Source organism: Sciurus carolinensis, chromosome 7 (assembly GCF_902686445.1).
Source record: "Sciurus carolinensis chromosome 7, mSciCar1.2, whole genome shotgun sequence".
NCBI classification, from domain to species: Eukaryota; Metazoa; Chordata; class Mammalia; order Rodentia; family Sciuridae; genus Sciurus; species Sciurus carolinensis.
The window spans coordinates 89,789,496-89,807,754 of NC_062219.1; the positions used below are offsets into that span (position 1 = coordinate 89,789,496).

The 18,259-nt window shown below is 32.8% G+C and overlaps 1 protein-coding gene across 1 annotated transcript in view; it reads right to left on the reverse strand.

Annotated features, from left to right (window-relative positions):
* Fam135a (family with sequence similarity 135 member A) overlaps window positions 1-18,259 on the reverse strand; it is a 126,848-nt gene that overhangs the window by 23,492 nt on the left and 85,097 nt on the right. Inside the window, 6 exon segments of the mRNA XM_047557828.1 lie at window positions 238-398; window positions 3,211-3,576; window positions 3,608-4,442; window positions 4,445-5,590; window positions 5,799-5,953; window positions 7,369-7,442. Coding sequence (XP_047413784.1) covers window positions 238-398; window positions 3,211-3,576; window positions 3,608-4,442; window positions 4,445-5,590; window positions 5,799-5,953; window positions 7,369-7,442 — 2,737 coding nt within the window.

Here is an 18,259-nt window from a genome sequence, read left to right on the forward strand (position 1 = left end):
AAGAGAAAAGACAGAAAAAACAAAACAAACTTATTTTTCCATGGAAAATTTACTTCAAAAGAAAATTTAATATTATACTTAGTAAAAATTAAGCAGATTTATGTTTTAGGATATATTTAATATTCAATTAATTTAAGTCTTTTTTTTTTAGTTCAAAGATTAAAGAAAACTAAATGAGATCTATTTAGGATAAAAAATAGTGAGTTGCTAAGGGTTACATCAATAGATGTCACATACCATCTAAACCATGTACACAGACAATGAGATGTACTCCATCTTCAGAACCATCCTCTTCTTCCATGCTGAAGTAAGGTACTGAGGATGCCAGTAGAGGAACATCACTGTACATGAACCCAGGGAGTTTAAGGTGTTTTAATTCTTCTTTTGCCTGAAGGAAGCTGAAGTAAAGATACTCTTTACAAAGGATCATACTAGTATAGAACCAAAAAGATAATTTAGAATTAATTGCAGAGGAAATGCAGCAATATTTGGTTTTACAATCAGGAAAAAGATGTGGGAACACCTAAATAATTTAAAAAGCACAGGTCTTTTCTTTTTTCTTTTTTTTTCTGGTTTGGTTTTTGTTGTTAGTTTTAGAATAAATTCTGATAATAGACAATGAACATTTTAAACCTGAAGTCACTTAAAAATGTTCTTTTAACGTCAACTAATAAGACAGTAGAAGCAGTTATGTTGCCTGTAAAATTAATAAAGTTGGGAGAAGTACTGGAAAAATGATTATTTAATGTTTATCATGTAAATAAATAAATCTTATCTTTTTTGTTCCTTTTTAAGCTTAAATAAATGGAAGGGAAGAAGCTACTCTATATAATGTAACAGTGAGAATAGATGGTAGAGAATTCAGTAGGTTAGGTTATTTGCATTTTTCTCTAAAAATTACCAAAAAGAAGTAGAATTAAAAGGGGACATGTGACTAAATACAATTGGAGGGACATAACTCATTTGGAATGACTGACATATCTAACCAATTTGGGGATTGCAAACAAAATTATTACTACTTAACATTATATCATTTGGTCTGATAAAAAGTATAACTTAAAGAAGCTAATGAGCAGGGCTACGGTCATAGCTCAGTGGTTGATAACCTGCCTAGCATGTGTGAGGTAGTGGGTTAAATTCTCAGCACTACATAAAAATAAATAAATAAAATAAAGGTATTGTGCCCATCTACAACTAAAAAAACTGAGCAGAACCTTCACTGAAGAAGATATACAATTGATCAACAAATACGAAAAAAGTTCAATATCTCTAGTAGTTAGAGAAATGCAAATCAAAACTATCCTATGATTTCATTTCACTCCAATTAGGATGGCTATTATCAAGAATGCAAGCAACAACAGGTGTTGGTGAGGCTGTGGGGAAAAAGGTACACTTATACATTGCTGGTGAGATTACAAATTGGTGCAGCCACTCTGGAAAGCAGCATGGAGATTCCTCAGAAAACTAGGAATGGAACCATTAGACCCAGCTATCCTACTCCTTGGTTTAAGCCCCAAGGACTTAAAATCAGCAAACTACAGTGACACAGCCACATCAATGTTTATAGCAGCTCAATTCATAATAGCTAGATTGTGAAACCAACGTAGAAACTGTGGTATATATACACAAAGGAATATTCCTCAGCCAAAAAGAAAAATAAAATTATGGCATTTGCAGGTAAATGGATAGAGATGGAGAATATCATGCTAAGTGAAACAAGCCATTCCCAAAAAACCAAAGGTTGAATGTTTTCTCTAAGTGGATGCCGATACATAATGGGAGGTGGTGGGAGAAGTGGGTAAGGGAAGAATGGAACAACACTGGATTATGTAGAAGGAAATGAGGGGAGGGGAGGAGATGGGGGGAAGGAAAGATGGTGGAATGAGACAAACATCATTACCCTGTGTACATGTATGATTACACGAATGGTGTGACTCTATATTGTGTACAACCAGAGAAATGAAAAGTTATACTCCATTTGTGAACAATGAATCAAAATGCATTCTGCTGTCATGTATAACTAAATAGAACAAACAATATAAATATAAAGACAAGCAACAACAGGTGCTGGTGAGGCTGTGGGGAAAAAGGTACACTTATAAATAAATAAATAGGTAGGGTTCAAAAAATAAAAAAAAAATTTAAAAAATCTAATGAGGGGGAAGAAAGGGGAGGTTGGGAAGGAGAAAGACAGTAGAATGAATCAGACATAACTTTCCTATGTTCATATATGAATATACGACCATTGTAACTCCACTTCATGTACAACAAGAATGGGAAGTTACAGTCTATGTATGTATGATATATCAAAATACATTATACTGTCATGTATAACTAAAAAGAACAAATTAAAAAAGAGAAAATTATGTTCTCTTAAGGAAAAAAAAAGGCTAATGAACACTAAACTGAGTAGGATACATTGGGTGAAGACATAAATACCATCTCTTCCTCATGACTCTGACAGTGAGAAGTACCCAGCAGGTGGTATTATAATCTTTGGTCTCAGTTTATATGCTATAAATTTTTAATTGAACATATTCACCTCAGTGGGTTTCACTAGCTTTAGGTACTAAATATCTTAAATTTACACATAGATCAGAATAATCTATGAATTTTAAATTTTATCAACCTTATATTCATTTATCTAATATTGTCCTTATTTCCTAGATATGCTCATTACACCTAAATTTTTGTCTGCGAGTTAATGGGGTAATGGTGATAAAAGGGTTTTAACCTCAATTATTCCATACTTCTAACACAAAATTATGAATGGAAAATTTTATCAGGAACATCTAGCCAAGAAACAGGACAATCACTTGTAAACTACCTGTCTTTCTGTCAAAGGGCATAATGGGTTCATTTCTATATTTTAGACAGGTAATCAGAGAAACACTTTTTGTACTATAGAAACTGGAGAACAAAAATGGACATCAGCCCTTTAGCACTATTTATGATTTATATTTATATCTATCTATATAGATATAATATGTATATTTTATAAGTATCACTTAAGAAAATGTTCTAAGTGGATATATACTGTCTGTAAAATTTAATACAGAAAACTTGGGAAAGGTATTAGAAAACTGATAATCTAATATTTACCATGTATATAAATTTTACCTTCTATATATATTTTTGATTTTGCTTATATATATTCATTTATGATCTACGTATATTTAGTAGCATATACTGTTAAGCTCCATTACTTACGCTTGTATTTGAGGTTTTGGTGAATTTTCATACCAGGAAATTGAAGAAGTAAAGTTGTAAGAAATGCTGCTTGGCTGCTTTGTAATGGCATCAAATTTACTTTTAGAAGAAAATTTAACACTACAAGGAGACTCTCGTGGTGCAGATGGGAAGGACAAACAACCCGAAGTACAAACAGTAGGCATATTTATACCATCCCTCAGATATTCATTGTTTACTTTTTCAGATTTTATAAGTCTTTCTTCTGCTAGTGCATCTCTGCTTGTACAGTGAACATTTATTGTTTCATCCAAAGCTGTATAATCTTTTTCTTCATAATAACCATTTTGAACCATTTGTTGATCCTGTTCCTCTTCTTCCCTCCTCCTCCTCCTCCTCCTCTTCCTCCTCCTCCTTGTTACCCTGTTCCTGTTGAAGATCACTAATTCCTTTTTCACAAGTTTCCTTCTGAGGGCTAAGTGAATTGCTGTAGCTAATAGCACATGTGTCAGAAACATCCGTATTGCTCTGAGAACCAAAATAATTTTCCACAAGCCCCTGCTTTACCATATCAGTACCAGCTGAAAAAGGGTCACTTGTACCCAGATCAGTTTCACCTTCAACTGCAGGAGTTTCTGAATATATTTGTTTGATATTTAATGTATCACTATTTTTTCTTTCCACAGTTCTATCTTCACTAACTTCTGCATTAGTAGAAATGGAACCTGAAACAACACAAGAAGTACCTAAACAAATCAGTTTTGAATTTAACATAACTGCTGTTCCTTCTGAGCTATTAGATTTATCAGGACTCTGGGAGTCTTTACCCATAGTGTTCAAGTTAGGTTTGGAGCTGCAACTACTTTTCGCATCACTGGAAGTATCTTTATCTGAAAAAACAAGTTGCAAAGTGTCTTTAGTGCTTGAATTTAAGGAATGTATTGCTATAGTTTCACTATCCAAATGCCCTGAAAATATAACACTCTGCTGTTGCAAAATAATACTTGACTTTTTAGTATCATCACATTTTGGCAAATCAATTGTTCCTAGATTTAATACAGTTTTGCTATCACTTAGATGGCATTCAGGCACAACAGATTTCTTAGAATTTTCATCAGGTGACAACAGTTCATCATCAGAAGGTAGAGAGTTTATAGATGTCAAAGATGATTGTATTTCACTTAAAGCACTTGTACTCTCAGTGCAATGACTTCCTAATGAAAATTTTACATTACTATCAGTTTTCATCAAAGCTGAGGAAATAATCTTTCATTATTGAAAGGACCTTGCCCTTGCACAGTTTCAAAGACTATATCAGGATTTGGATGTGTTGCAAAAGAACTTGGTTCACTTTCAACACCTGAATCTGAAAATCTAGATGAGGCATATGTGGCATTAGTATCTGGTAACTTAATTGTATCTCCACTTACTACAACATGATATTCTTTTGTAGAAGGAGCAGGCAGGTTATTTCTTAATTTAGCTAATGATTCTCCAATAGAACACTTTGCTTCTGGTAAAGCTTCCTTTTCAAGTGTTATTTCTAGAGATTTAGATTTACCATTAGATTCTAAGGACTCAAAGCTGGGTAGTAAATTATCCACAAGTATTTCATCATGTTGAAGCTCAGTCCAAGGTCCTATTTTAACAGTTATTTTCTCTCCACTGAAAGGATCTTTATTACAGGATTTTACTTCAATTGTTCTAACTCCTGAAGATGGGGTTGTTTGATGATCATGGCAATCGTCAGATGAACTTCTGGATGTCAGATTGTGTTCCATGTGTGTAATTTCACTACCATCCTGGGAGATATCAAGTTTACCTGAAATGGACAAATTTGCACAAAGATTTAGGCTGCCAGTGTTCAAAGGATCAAACTGGTCTGGTTGAATATTTTCAATATTTGGAGACTTTTGTTCAGTTCTCTCTGTATTAGTTGGCAAATAGCTAGCTTCCTTCTGTCTGATGTAAGTCTTTGGGTCAAAATTACATCCACATATTGTGGGATCCAGACCTTCCTTCTGACTATGTGAAGGATTGCCTTCAAAGCATTTAGTGTGATCATTTGGTGCTGTACTTTTCAAACATCTGTAGCCTACCAAAACCACAGAATCCTTAGAGTTCTGTTTTATTAATTTTTTTGTGTTTTCTGGTTTCATTGTTTTCATGAGCTTAGTAACCTTAACCTTGGATTTATGTGATTCTTCATTTTTTCCTTTTAGAGATTTTGTTAGCAGCTTTTCACCTTCTGTAAACCAAATATTGGAGGAAACAGCAGGTCTGACCTTCAACTCTGGGCTAGAAAGTCCTGCTACAGAGCTTTCTTCAGTCTCATATTTATCCATCCTATTGGACTCTGATCTCTGAAGATTCTGAATTCCCATCCAGGGTGCATCTAAGTCTTTTATCCAAAGAAAAAAAGATTTAGATTTAAAACAAGTGTGAGAACTCATATGATTAAGACTATTTTTTCTAACTATAACTTTCTAATGTCCTCAAACAAAATTGAAAGGGAAAAGCTGCTTCACATTAGGGAATGGTTTTATTTATATTAGGAAAAATACACTGAAAATTATACACATAGCTTATATATTTTAGATGATACTTACCTTCAATAACTGAATCTAAATACCTATCTTCAAAGATTATAGGTAATGAATTGAGATCTCCATCTAATTCACTACATTCAATAGGTAGGGGTGGAAGAGAACTGCAGAAGGAAGTATTTTTGATAGCGGTGCACATCTGTAGGTGACTCTGAGCACTGAAAAATATTTCTTAAGTCAGAATGTAATAAAAAAATTATACCCACTTCCACTTTACAGTCTACCATACTTTCTTCCCCTACCATTCCTATCCCCTTTCTTTAAGAAATACTCTTCTTATGAAAGAGCTTCTTGGACAGAGATAAAAACTGGTAAAATAAAGATTATGGCTTGTGGACAATATTATTGACATAAAATTATAGTTTATTGACTAATTTCTATTATATTGTATACTTTAAGTTATTTCACAATGAGTATCTATGCTTACAGAATAAGCTTCCAAATATGCTGTGAATATCATGTAAGAAAAATACAAAAGACCAAATGTTTATCAATTATTTGATAACAATGAGGAAAAAAGTACACTCCATTGTAGCTGCTTTACTTAATACAAATTGATAAATAAAATTAATAGCTATTTAAAACTATGTATTTAACTTTCTCCCCCCCACCCCTTTTGGCACTAGGGATTGAACCCAGGGGTGCTTTACCACTGAGCAACATACCCAGCCCTTTTTATTTTGAGACAGGGTCTCACTCGGTTGCTTAGGGCCTTGCTAGGTTGCTAAGGTTGGCCTCAAACTTGTGATCCTTCTGTCTCAGCCTCCAGAGTTGCTGGAATTATAGGCATGGGAAACCTTGCCTGGCAGTACGTAACTTTCTAATACAAAACAGTTCAAAAATCCTTTGTTATGTAAAATTTAAAACAAATCCAGAACAAATTTAAAACAGAACAGTATGAAAAACTTCATGTACCCATTACCCAGTCTCAACAATTAAGATTTGTCCTTGTTCTATCTATACCTCGAAATTCAATACTTAGTCCTACACTCCAAAACTGTTTAGTTTTTATGAGGTATACTATATACATGGACTGAAATATACAAATCTAAGCTGTATGATTTTGACAAGTGAATATATGACATAGAACATTTTAATCTGTTCAGAGTTTCCTCATGTCTTCCCAATTTTCTAGTCCAGATAAACTCCAAGATGACCACTGCTCTATTTTCATCTTAGTTTTGGCTGTTCCAGAAGTTCATTATTATAAAATCATACATTATTCATTCTTTTATGTCTACCTGTGAAAAGCCACAACAGAAAATGATAAATTTAAGAGATTTAGACCTGTGAAAATAAAGATAGAGTAAGATGGCCAAATGAAAGGCTGGAGCCAGAGCTACATGGCTATATTTACAAATTATAGTAAATCTGATATAAGGGGAGAAGAGGCAAGGCAAGTGCATTATGCTTCTTCCTGTAAGGTAAGAGGCCTTTATGAAGTAATTCACAAAATTCAATAAAGAGTAGGTTTCTGAACTTCAAATTCCTCTAGGTTTCTCTATAAAATCTGAAATAGATATCTATGTAAAAGGAAACAAAGTCATTTTAAGTTTGGATTTATGTTACTCACTGAAGTTCCTGGTATGCAATGGCAGCGTCTCTTGGATGTTCGAAACAAAAGAATGCCTCCGAAAATCTGCGAACCTAGAAAAGAATTCCAAAAAAGAGTATTAATAACATGGCACATTTAAAAAGTCAATCTGGCATAGAAAGGCAGCGAGAGAAATTGCCTCCATTAGGCCTTGCATAACCACTCCTGTGAGAATTCTCTCCCTCTTCAGTGTTGCCAAAGCACTGTATTTTTGTGCTATATGAAATGATATAGCAGAATCTACAGCGAGGAATTTAGGTTTACATTTTAGATCTCATTTCTCTTCCTTAAAGGCAGGGATTCTATTTATCTGATTTACCACTATACCTCTAGTATTGAGAAGAGTGCCCAGTAAATGGGAAAAACAATGAAAAATCAGCTAGCTATCAGGTGGCTTTCTCCATGCTAGATGCCAGGCTTTCAAATATGTGCTAACTGTACTGACTGACTTAGAAATATTGACTTCGGGCATTTAATCTTCGAGCGTCAGATGACTCATTTTCAAATTATACTTAATAATTGTCTTATACATGGGGCTTTTATAAAGAACAAACAAGAATATATGTGATAGCACTCTATAATCCGGCAAATGCATATAAATAAAATCTATTATAATTTCCATTCACTACATTTTGCCTTAGAATAACTATATTTGGAAATCATACCACCTCCTAAAATGTAATGTTTGTTAGAACAGGAACAATGTTTTGATGACCCTTGTAGCCTCTAAAACATGCCTTCGCATGTTAAAGAAGTATTTGGTAAACACATTGACTCTAGCTGAATACTTCTTACATTACATTTATTTATTTTTATTTTTTCAAAAACATACTATATTGCTTTAGTTAGAAAATAAAATTTCCACATGTTCAAAGCAATATATACTACCAATACATTTATATATTTTGACCCTTTTATTTTTAATAATGAAAGGAAAGCTTTGTCTACAATTGGAACAATATTAAGCAACAGGAGATGAAAAAATTATCTTGTTTGGGGTATAGAGAAGAGGATAATTATGTCACATCTTGAAATTATATTACATGGAAGATTCTTTTCTAAAGGGAAAGATGATTTAGGATTCTTTGGTTTTAAATGTACAATGAATTGGAGATCTATTTTACTCATCATCAAGATCTGGACAAACAAGACTTACTAAACCTCTTTGCCTAAGCAGATGAGCCCGACTCTTCAGAAGGACAAGTCAACAAGGGAGGTGGAGAGAGGCAGGTATCAGGCACTGAGGAGGAGGATGCCATCTGGGTCTTTACTTTAAAATGCATTCCAATTGCCTCTTCTTTCTTTCCACCCACTAAAGGGAAGATAAGAAAAACCAAAACCATCTGCCTGTGTATCTAGCTATTGGAGATGTTTTCCCCTGGAGACTATAAAGTGTGAAGAATGCATCTATTAAGTTATCTGGATTCTTAGAGTTGCAGCTGGACTTGCAAAATTGGTGGGCTGCTTTTCCTATTCTCTCTTCTTTCTATAATTCCTACAATAACTATTAATTCTTGATAGTATCCTACCCACAAGACTATACTAATTACTTTCATTCTTTGTTTTAAACCATAAAAAAATTCAATGGAGGAGGTATTATCTTCATTTAATAAATGAGGAAACTGAGGCCTTCATTTAATAAGTGAGGTTAATCACTTGGGCAAGAAAATATAAGTGATAAACTTTTGGTTCAAATAAAGATTTGAGAAACTCCAAATCTTGTGCTTCAAACCACTTATCATTTCCCTTCTACATTACACTTCATGTTATCAGAAATCTTTCCTACCTTCTATGCACTCTTAAGTTTCTCAATTCTCTCACAATGACTACCACTCTGGGGTGATGTGTAATGAATAAGGTTATAAACTGTACTGTGTGGCCATAAAAATTAAGGTATGATTGCCACCTGATGGCAATAGAGTTTAATTTTAGGCAAAAGACATACATTAAAAAAAAGTTAAATTTACAAAGTTAAACTCTGGATATGAAAAATATATATTATTGGTTTGGTATATGTTTATAAAAATGAGTTTTCTTATATACCCTAATTTTAAAAAGAATTCACTTATTTGGCAGCATCAATATTCAAAATTGAGCAAAGAGCTAGAAGAAAAAAACCCTGAGGATACAGAATGGAATTTATTACTAATACTTTACAGAGTAAATGCTCCTTTATCTATGTTCTTCCTAATACTTTGTTCAAATTACTTACATACTACTTATTGCAGTACAATTATTACTAATATTATTTATTATAGTACAACTTTATATGTGTTCATGCAAGTTAGAGTCCAATTTTGAGTGCAGGGTATATATCTGATAGATCATAATATTTAAGTTACCTTGACAAAAGTAGGCATATTACAAATGTTTACTGAACAAACGTTCTTTAAGTCCTTGTGTTACACTCATAGTAGGATACCATAGTGATTTTATTACACAAAGCTGATTTATACTTATTATTAAATAGAATTCTAACTAGTTAAAATTAACTGATTCTCAATCCACAGCTATTTTAAAAGAGCAAATTAAACAAAGGAAAATGAACAATTGTAGAGGTAATTACACAAATGCAGTTACAAGAAATTATGAGAACTTGATGTTGAAGAAGAAAAGCCCCTCTTTAAAACCTAGTATAAAAATCATGTAAAAGAAATTAAAAATTAATATAACTTCAGACCTTTAAAGTAGAATCCAATATCCCTACACTAGTTATTGATAGTTCAATATTAAATATTTAAATATTAGTAATATTTTAATCAATAGATTAAAGTTGAGCACATGATATAACTTTGAAATGATAGCTAAATCATTATGAAAGGGTTAAATCATATTCAGTACACTCTACTTAAGAAAATAGGGGACCATGTATCACACTAGAAAGTATTCATTTATATTAGTTAAATAACTTAAGGAAAAACTTAACCCTTCAAAAAGTATATCAGAGCCCAGTGCAGTAGTGCATGCCTGTAATCCCAGTGACTGAGGAGGCTGAGGCAGGGGATAGCAGGCTCAAGCTCAGCCTGGGCAACTTAGTGAGGCCCTAAGCAACTTTGGGAGACCCTGTCTCACAATAAAAAACAAAAAGGGCTGCAGATGTAGCTCAGTGGTAGGGTACCTCTGGATTTAATTCCCACTTCCAGGAAAAAAAAAAAAAAAAGAAAAAGCAGATTATCAGAAAATAAAGTTTACTTTGGATAGCCTTATTAAAAAAGTTGAATATGTATATTTGCACATAAAAGCTATAATACATTTTTGTTTTGTTTATAATTATAGTAAAATTAGAAGTCTTCCTAAACTGCAAAACACAAAATAAAAAGAACAATAAGCCAGGTTTGAAAATGTCTATTTTTAATTTCTACTTAGACCATGACAGAGAAATTGGTATAGAACTTGCCTGAACACAACATATAACTGATAAAATACATGAAACTATTTTCATACAACTATTTCTAACATTGACAAATAGGTACTGGATATGCAAAGCAGCAGGAAAATGTAACTCACAATTAATAATGCAGTCAGTAGAAATGACGCCCAGGATAATCCAGATGTTAGAATAATAGGCAATTCTATTTTTTAAGTTTTTAAGAGCAGATTAGGTTTACACAAAAGAACGATGAGAAAGTAACAGGCAGTTCTTATAGTCTCTTCTGCCCTCCTACCTCTCCAGCTTCTCCTATTATTTTAAAATCTCATATAACTGTGCTACAGTTTTAACAAAAGTTCATAGTTACATTAAAGTTCACTATCACTATTCATGCTCTGTCCTTTAACAAATATATAGGTGTTTTATTATTACATCATAATCATCATAATATTACATATAATAGATTCACTGCCCTAAAAATCCCGTGTTCCACCTATGTGTCCCTCTCTGTGAGCCTGTGGCAACCACTGTTCTTTTTACTGTCTTCTTAGATTTTCCTTTTCTAGAATGTCATAAAGTTGGAATTAGACAGCATATATTACCTTTCATATTAGTTTCTTTCACTTAGTGATGATTTCAAGGTATCTCCATGCCTTTTCTTGGCTTAATAATTGCTTCTTATCATTAAATAACATTCTACTGTATGGATGTACAACAGTTTGTTAAACTAATCACCTATGAAAGGATACCTTCATTGCTTCCAAGTTTTAACAATTATGAAAAAATGGTTATAAACATCCATGTGCAGGTTTATGTATGAATGTAAGTTTTTAACACAGCTAAGTACCAAGAGTTATGATAGCTGTGTTGTATAGTAAGAGCACATTTAGTTTTGTAAGAAATTGCCGAAATGTCTTCCAAGTGGTTAACCCATATTACATTCCTACCAGCAATAAATGAGAGCTCCTATTTGTTTCATCAGTGTTTTGAATTTTAGAAATTCTTATAGCTGTATAGTTGCATTGTCACAAAAGAGGTATGAGGAGTTCCTGGAGAGGGACATCACTACTCAGGACAAGTAAGGTCTTATGTGATATAAAAAAATTTCAGCACATGCTAGTCAAAGACACAGAGATTTATTTAGGAAAGCAGTTACACATTCATGGGAGAATGTGGGCCATCTTCAAAAATGAGAAAACAACCCCTTCGTCTGGGGTATTAATATTTATCGAGGGATAGTAGTTAGGGGCTGGAATAGAGGTAAAGTCAGGGTGGGGTTATGGAATTCTGTGCCAGTTCTAGAACTTGCATGTTGACCCCCTATCATGTTATATTTTTGTAGGCAAAAATGCAGATTGTGGGGTTAGGGTTGTGGCTCAGTGGTAGAGTGCTTGCCTATCATGTGTGAGGCATTGGGTTAGATCCTCAGTACCACATAAAAATAAATAAATAAAATAGAGGTATTGTGTATATCTATACCTTAAAAAAAAAAAAAAAAGAATGCAGATTGTGTTGCTCATGAGTTGCTTGTTTTGTATGCCAATGGTTCCTGGACTCCACAGGTATTTTTTTGAATTCCAATTGTTTTTCAGTTCCTTTCTTTAGAGACTTTGTACATAAAACTTTTTCTTCAAGTTAGTGTGATACTCACATAAAGATATTTAATAGACCAGTGGAACAGAAAACAGGAAAGAAAGGCAAGAAATAGTCCTCACTTATTAGTTAACTGATTTTCAACCAAGATATTAAGACGATTCAATAGATAAGTCTTTTCAATAAATAAATAAATAGTGCTGGTATAATTAAATAGGGAGAAATGTACCTTGATCACTACAGCTTATACCACATTCAAAAATTTATTTAAGATGTTAAATGTAAAAGCTGTAATTCTGATGTTTCTAGAAGCAACACAGGAGGCCTATTTTCATGATTTGGGATAGCTAAATCCTTATAAACGAAAGGATATAAAAGCACTAAACATGAAAGAAAAACTAAAATAAAATCTCATACACACTAATGGTGATAACTTAAAATTGTTATGAGCATTATGGAAAAAATGAGCAGAGGTTTTAATAAATGTACCCAATGACAAAGCAATTCTACTGCTAATACTTATGCAATATAAATTAAAACCTATGTTTATAAAAAGATTTATTTGGATTGTTTATAGCATCTTCACTCAGAATGACAACAAAAAAATAAAACAAATAATAGGAGATGAGATAAAGTCTGGCATACACAATGGAATACTACTCTACAACGAAAAGTGATGCAACATGAACTAATCTAAACAAATTATGTGAAGGGGAAAATACAAATTCTGTCGTAAGAATTCTGAAAAATGACAAAACTAAACTATGGTGATAGAAATCAGGACGGTGGTTGTTTATGGGGTATGGAAATTAACTGAAAAATGGTACAAAGTCATCTTCTAAAGTGATGGAAATGTCCCATATATTGGCTGGTAATCAAAATATGTTGCCAATGATAATTCAAGATCCGAGTTTATAAAAGGGCTGAGAATATAAGTTGGTAGAAAAGCACTTGCTTGGCACGTGCAAGGCCCTGGTTTTGATCCCTAGCACCACACTATGCCTGTGTGTGCGTGCATGCATTATAGATTTTATAATAAAATTTAGATATTTCAAATTTACAAAGTTTCTGAGTTAAGTCTCTCTGAGAACTATTCATTTTTAAAAATATTAAATATAAGGGCTCGGTTGTGGCTCAGTGGCAGAGTGCTTGCATAGCATGTGTAAAGCACTGGGTTTGATTCTCAGCAACATACACAAATAAATAAAATAAATAAAGGTCCATTGACAACTAAAAAAATATTTAAAAAAATTAAATATACACTGATATCAGGCATGGTAGTCTACTGTGATAAGATATATACATATTAATTAGATTTAGATTTATAAAAGTCTTTTTTCTTCCCCTTGCAATTAACAATTCAAAGAAAACTATGTTTGTAGCAGTTATAAGCAAAATACTCTCCTTAATTAAATAAAATGTTAAGTTATAGCTTTAAAAATTTAACCATGAAAATAATGTTGAATATATTTGTCTTACTTTATAGGATACCTTTTATTAGGTAAAAAATAATGAAATTAAAAGTTATTCTCCTGATGTCCTGCTTATCAAAGGACACTATCAAGAGAGTAAAAAGAAAACGTCCAGAAGAAAACATTTTCACATCATGTATCTGGTAAGGGTCTAGTTTTTAGAATATTTATAAAGAACTCCTGAAATTCAACAACTAAGACATGAACAATTAAAATATGGGCGAAGGCCAGGTTGTGGTGAGGCATACCTGTAATGCCAGTGGCTCAGAAGGCTGTGGCAGGAGGATCCTGAATTCACAGACAGCCTCAGCAACTTAGGGAGACCCTGTCTCTAAATAAAATACAAAAACAAACCAAAAAACAAACAAACAAAAAAAACAAAAAGCAAAAAAACCCAAAAAACCAAAAAAAGGGCTAGGGGTATAGCTCAGTGGTTGAGCGTGCCTAGGTTCAATCCCTGGTACCCAACCCCACAAAAAAAAAAAAAAAAAAGGCAAAGGACTTCAATATACATTTCTCCAAAAAGATACGCAAAATAGCCAATAAAAACATGAAAAGGTGTTCAAGGCCATTTATTAATTATCCGTGAAACGCAAACCAAAACCACATTGTAATACCATGACACACTCACTAGTTTGGCAATATAAAACAAAACAAAAACAAAATGCAGAAAATAAGAAGTGCTACCAATGATGCAGAAAAATCAGAATCCTTCTACATTGCTGGTGGGAATGAAAAAATAGTATAACTCTATGGAAAACAGTTTGGAGATTACTCAAAATTACCATATGACCTAGTAATTCCACTCCTAGGTATCTAGCCCAAAGAACTGTAAACAGGTATGCAAATAAATGTTTCTTGACAAATTTTCACAGCACCACTATTACTATTATTCAAAAGGTAGAAACAACTCAAATGTCTATAAATGAGCAAAGAGGTAAAAGAAAGTCGTAATATTCATACAATGGAATTTCACTATACTAAGAAATGGAGTAATGATAAATGCAATAACATGGACAAATTCTGAAACATTATGTTAAGTGAAAGAAATCAGACACAAATGTCACATTATATGAGTAAATTTATATGAAATATCCAGAATAAGTAAATGAGACTATTGGTTACAAAAGAATGGAAAGAGGAGAAAATGAGGATGGACTGCTTAATTAGGCATAGGGTTTCCTTCTGGGGTGATGAAATGTATTGGAACAAGATAAAGGTGATGGTTTGATGACTGTGAAATACTAAATGCCACTGAACTGTATATGCTAAAAAGATTGATGTAATATGTCATGTAAATTTATCAACACCCCTCCCAATCCACCAAAAAATTCAAGCTTAGGAAATGGTTACCTATAGACATTGTCTTACATATGACTTATCCTTTTGCCTCTACCACTATGGTAATTTTGATTTTCTAGCTATTGATCCATCAGTGGCATGTTTAGTGTGTTAAAGCATTTTTTATTAGTAATTCCAGTGAATAAAGTTAAATCAAATATTCTCTTAAAATTCAACTGAAAAAAAAAATCCCAAACCATATTTTATATCACCAAGGTAATCACTAAAATTATGTTTGAGACTGTATTTCTTTTCTTTTTTAAAAAACTTTTTGTAGTTGTAGATGGACAGCATTGTCTTTATTTTATTGTTCATTTTTATATGGTGCTAAGGGTTGAACCTAGTGCCTCACACATGCTAGGCAAGCACTATGCCACTGAGCTAGAGCCCCAGCCCTAAGACTATATTTCTTTTTATTGTAAAACATGACTAGCATAGCAAACTAGTATTATAACAAATGATATTTCAATGTTGTAAGGCTAGACTACTTTTTTGTTTGAAGTATTAATTTTTTTCCTGGTTCCAGCCTTTTTTTAAAAAAATTTTTGCTGTGCTGGTGATTGTACCTAGGGACTTGAATATGCTAGGTAAGGCTCTACAACTGAGCTGTGCTCCCTTTCCCTCTATTTATTTTTATTTTATGCCTCTGAATTGCCCCTTGCACTTATTTTTGATTAACATACATTAACTCTACATACTAGTGGGGTTCAATGTGATATTTTAATACATGCATACAGTGTGCAATGATCCCAGTTAGCCTCCTTTTATTCATTCTCATCTCTCTGAACCTCTAAGTAATCAGTATTCTGCATTCAGGTTGACTTTTTTCTTTTTGTTTTAACTTCCACATATGAGAAAGAAAATGTGGTACCTAACTTTATGTGTCCAGCTTCTTTTCCTTAACACAATGTCCTCCAATTCCATCCATTTTGATATTTTGCAAATATATAAAAAACAGATGAAATGCAAAGTATCAGATGTGTATCTACTTGCTAAGTTCCCATCCCATCCCTACCACTTCAGTGACTTTGGCCAAATATTTTACTTTTCATTTTTTTTTTTTTTAATATTTTTAGTGGTAGATAGACACAATGCCTTTATCTATCTTTTATGTGGTGCTGAGGATGGAACCCAGTGCCTTATGTGTGCTAGGTGGGCGCATTACCACTGAGCCACTACCCCAACCCTTATTTTACCTTTCTAATATAAGTATTTATTTTGTAAAATGGGAATGATAAAATTTTACTTCATGAGATTGGTTTGATGATTTAAATTAGTTAACATTTATAAATTAATTATGTAGTATCTGGCAGATAACTGCTATATGTATATGTATATATATATATATATATCTGTTAAATAAAATATAGAAATAAAGTATCATGATCCTTTCGAAAGCATTCTAAGAGGGTAAAAACACCCCAAGATGCTTTTTACATATTAAAAAGTATTTTTAAAAAATGAAATACTATTTGGTGATATTTGGAAATTAAATGAAATTCCCATTTCAATGTCCACAAATAAGTTTTTATTAAATATGAAGGGAAAAAAAATAACAATGTATCTATCCAACTACAAAAGAAAACAGCTTTCCCTCCTGTTTGTAGACAAATTCTTGGGCTTATGGTCAGTGGTCCCGTAAGAATCACAATTTCAAAAAAGAGTAACAAAACTGTTGTTATGAACTAAAGCAAAAAAAAAAAAAAAATAGAAAAAAGTTATAGTCACAGAAAAAAAGATGATAAATTTAGGAAAGTAAAGAAGGGTACAACTATGCATACAACAGATGGTAAAACTGGGGGCAGAAATTTGCATACAATGATTTTTCAAATTTCTCTCATTTTGATGACTGTACAGTTTGAAATATATTATTTTAGGAAGGCTTATAAAAATTTTCATTTTATAGTCCAAAGAAAAGTATATTAATCTGAATTGTTTAAATGAACAACATCATAGAATATTAAGCAACTGAATAGCTGAATCACCATATCAGCTTAGATTCCATTGCTTTGGGTTAGAACCACAAAGCCACATATGAGTAAGACCATATGTTTATCACAGGCTGTTTCTACACAAGAATCATAAGCTCTAAATTAGTTTCTTTATGACCAAGGAATTATGTTTTCTATATCAGGCATAATTCATCTATGTGAAACTATATAAAACAAAGGTAAAATTCTTTGATGTTTTAATATGCTATTTGATAGGGTTGCACTGGACATTCTTACAGTGAAACATTATTTGCTACTTCTCTAAAATTCAATTTAACTGGGCATTCTGGCAACCCTACGTATTTGACCTGAGCAACATTATTTATGAATATCTGTCAGGACAGAAATAAAGAATTACACAAGTTGGTGGATAAAACATTTCTAAAAAGAAGAATGCCAAATTAACCATTATTAAATCTAACTCCACCAGCCCTGACAAGAGCCTGTATAAGGCAAAATACAAATCTGTAATGGTAGCAAAAAACACAAGATATGGCTCTCCAAGTCCTACAAAGTGAATATGTGGATCTCCTTAATATTGAATTTATTACATTATTCCAGGCACAAGTTATCATCAACATTAAATACAGCACTTCTGATGCTGTAAGTGAAAACATTATAATATAACAAAATTGACAACTTTTCATGGGTCTGCTGCATTTCTTCAAGTCTCAGGAGCAGAACCACTGACTCTTTGTTAAAAGACCGTCTTTTCAAGAATATTGTACTGAGAAAAGACTGGGAAGACAGAAATGTGTCTCTCTTGGAAGCAAAGGGCAGATTAGCTTACAACCTTGGTAGATACACACTGCCTTTGGTTCAAAGAGTAAAGATATTTACTGTTTATTATAAAATATTTAGGAAAGCTGGGCATGGTGCCATATGTCTGTCATTCTGGCTACTTGGGAGGCTGAGGCAGGAGGTTTCCAAGTTTGAAGCCAGCCTCGGCAACTTAGTAAGACCTGATCTCAAAGTCAAAAAAAAAAAAAAAGAAAAAGAAAAAAAGGACTAGGGACATGGCTCAGTGGTAGCATGCCCCTGGGTTTAATGCCCTGTACCACAATACAACATACACACATATATAAAATAAAATACTTGTTTTT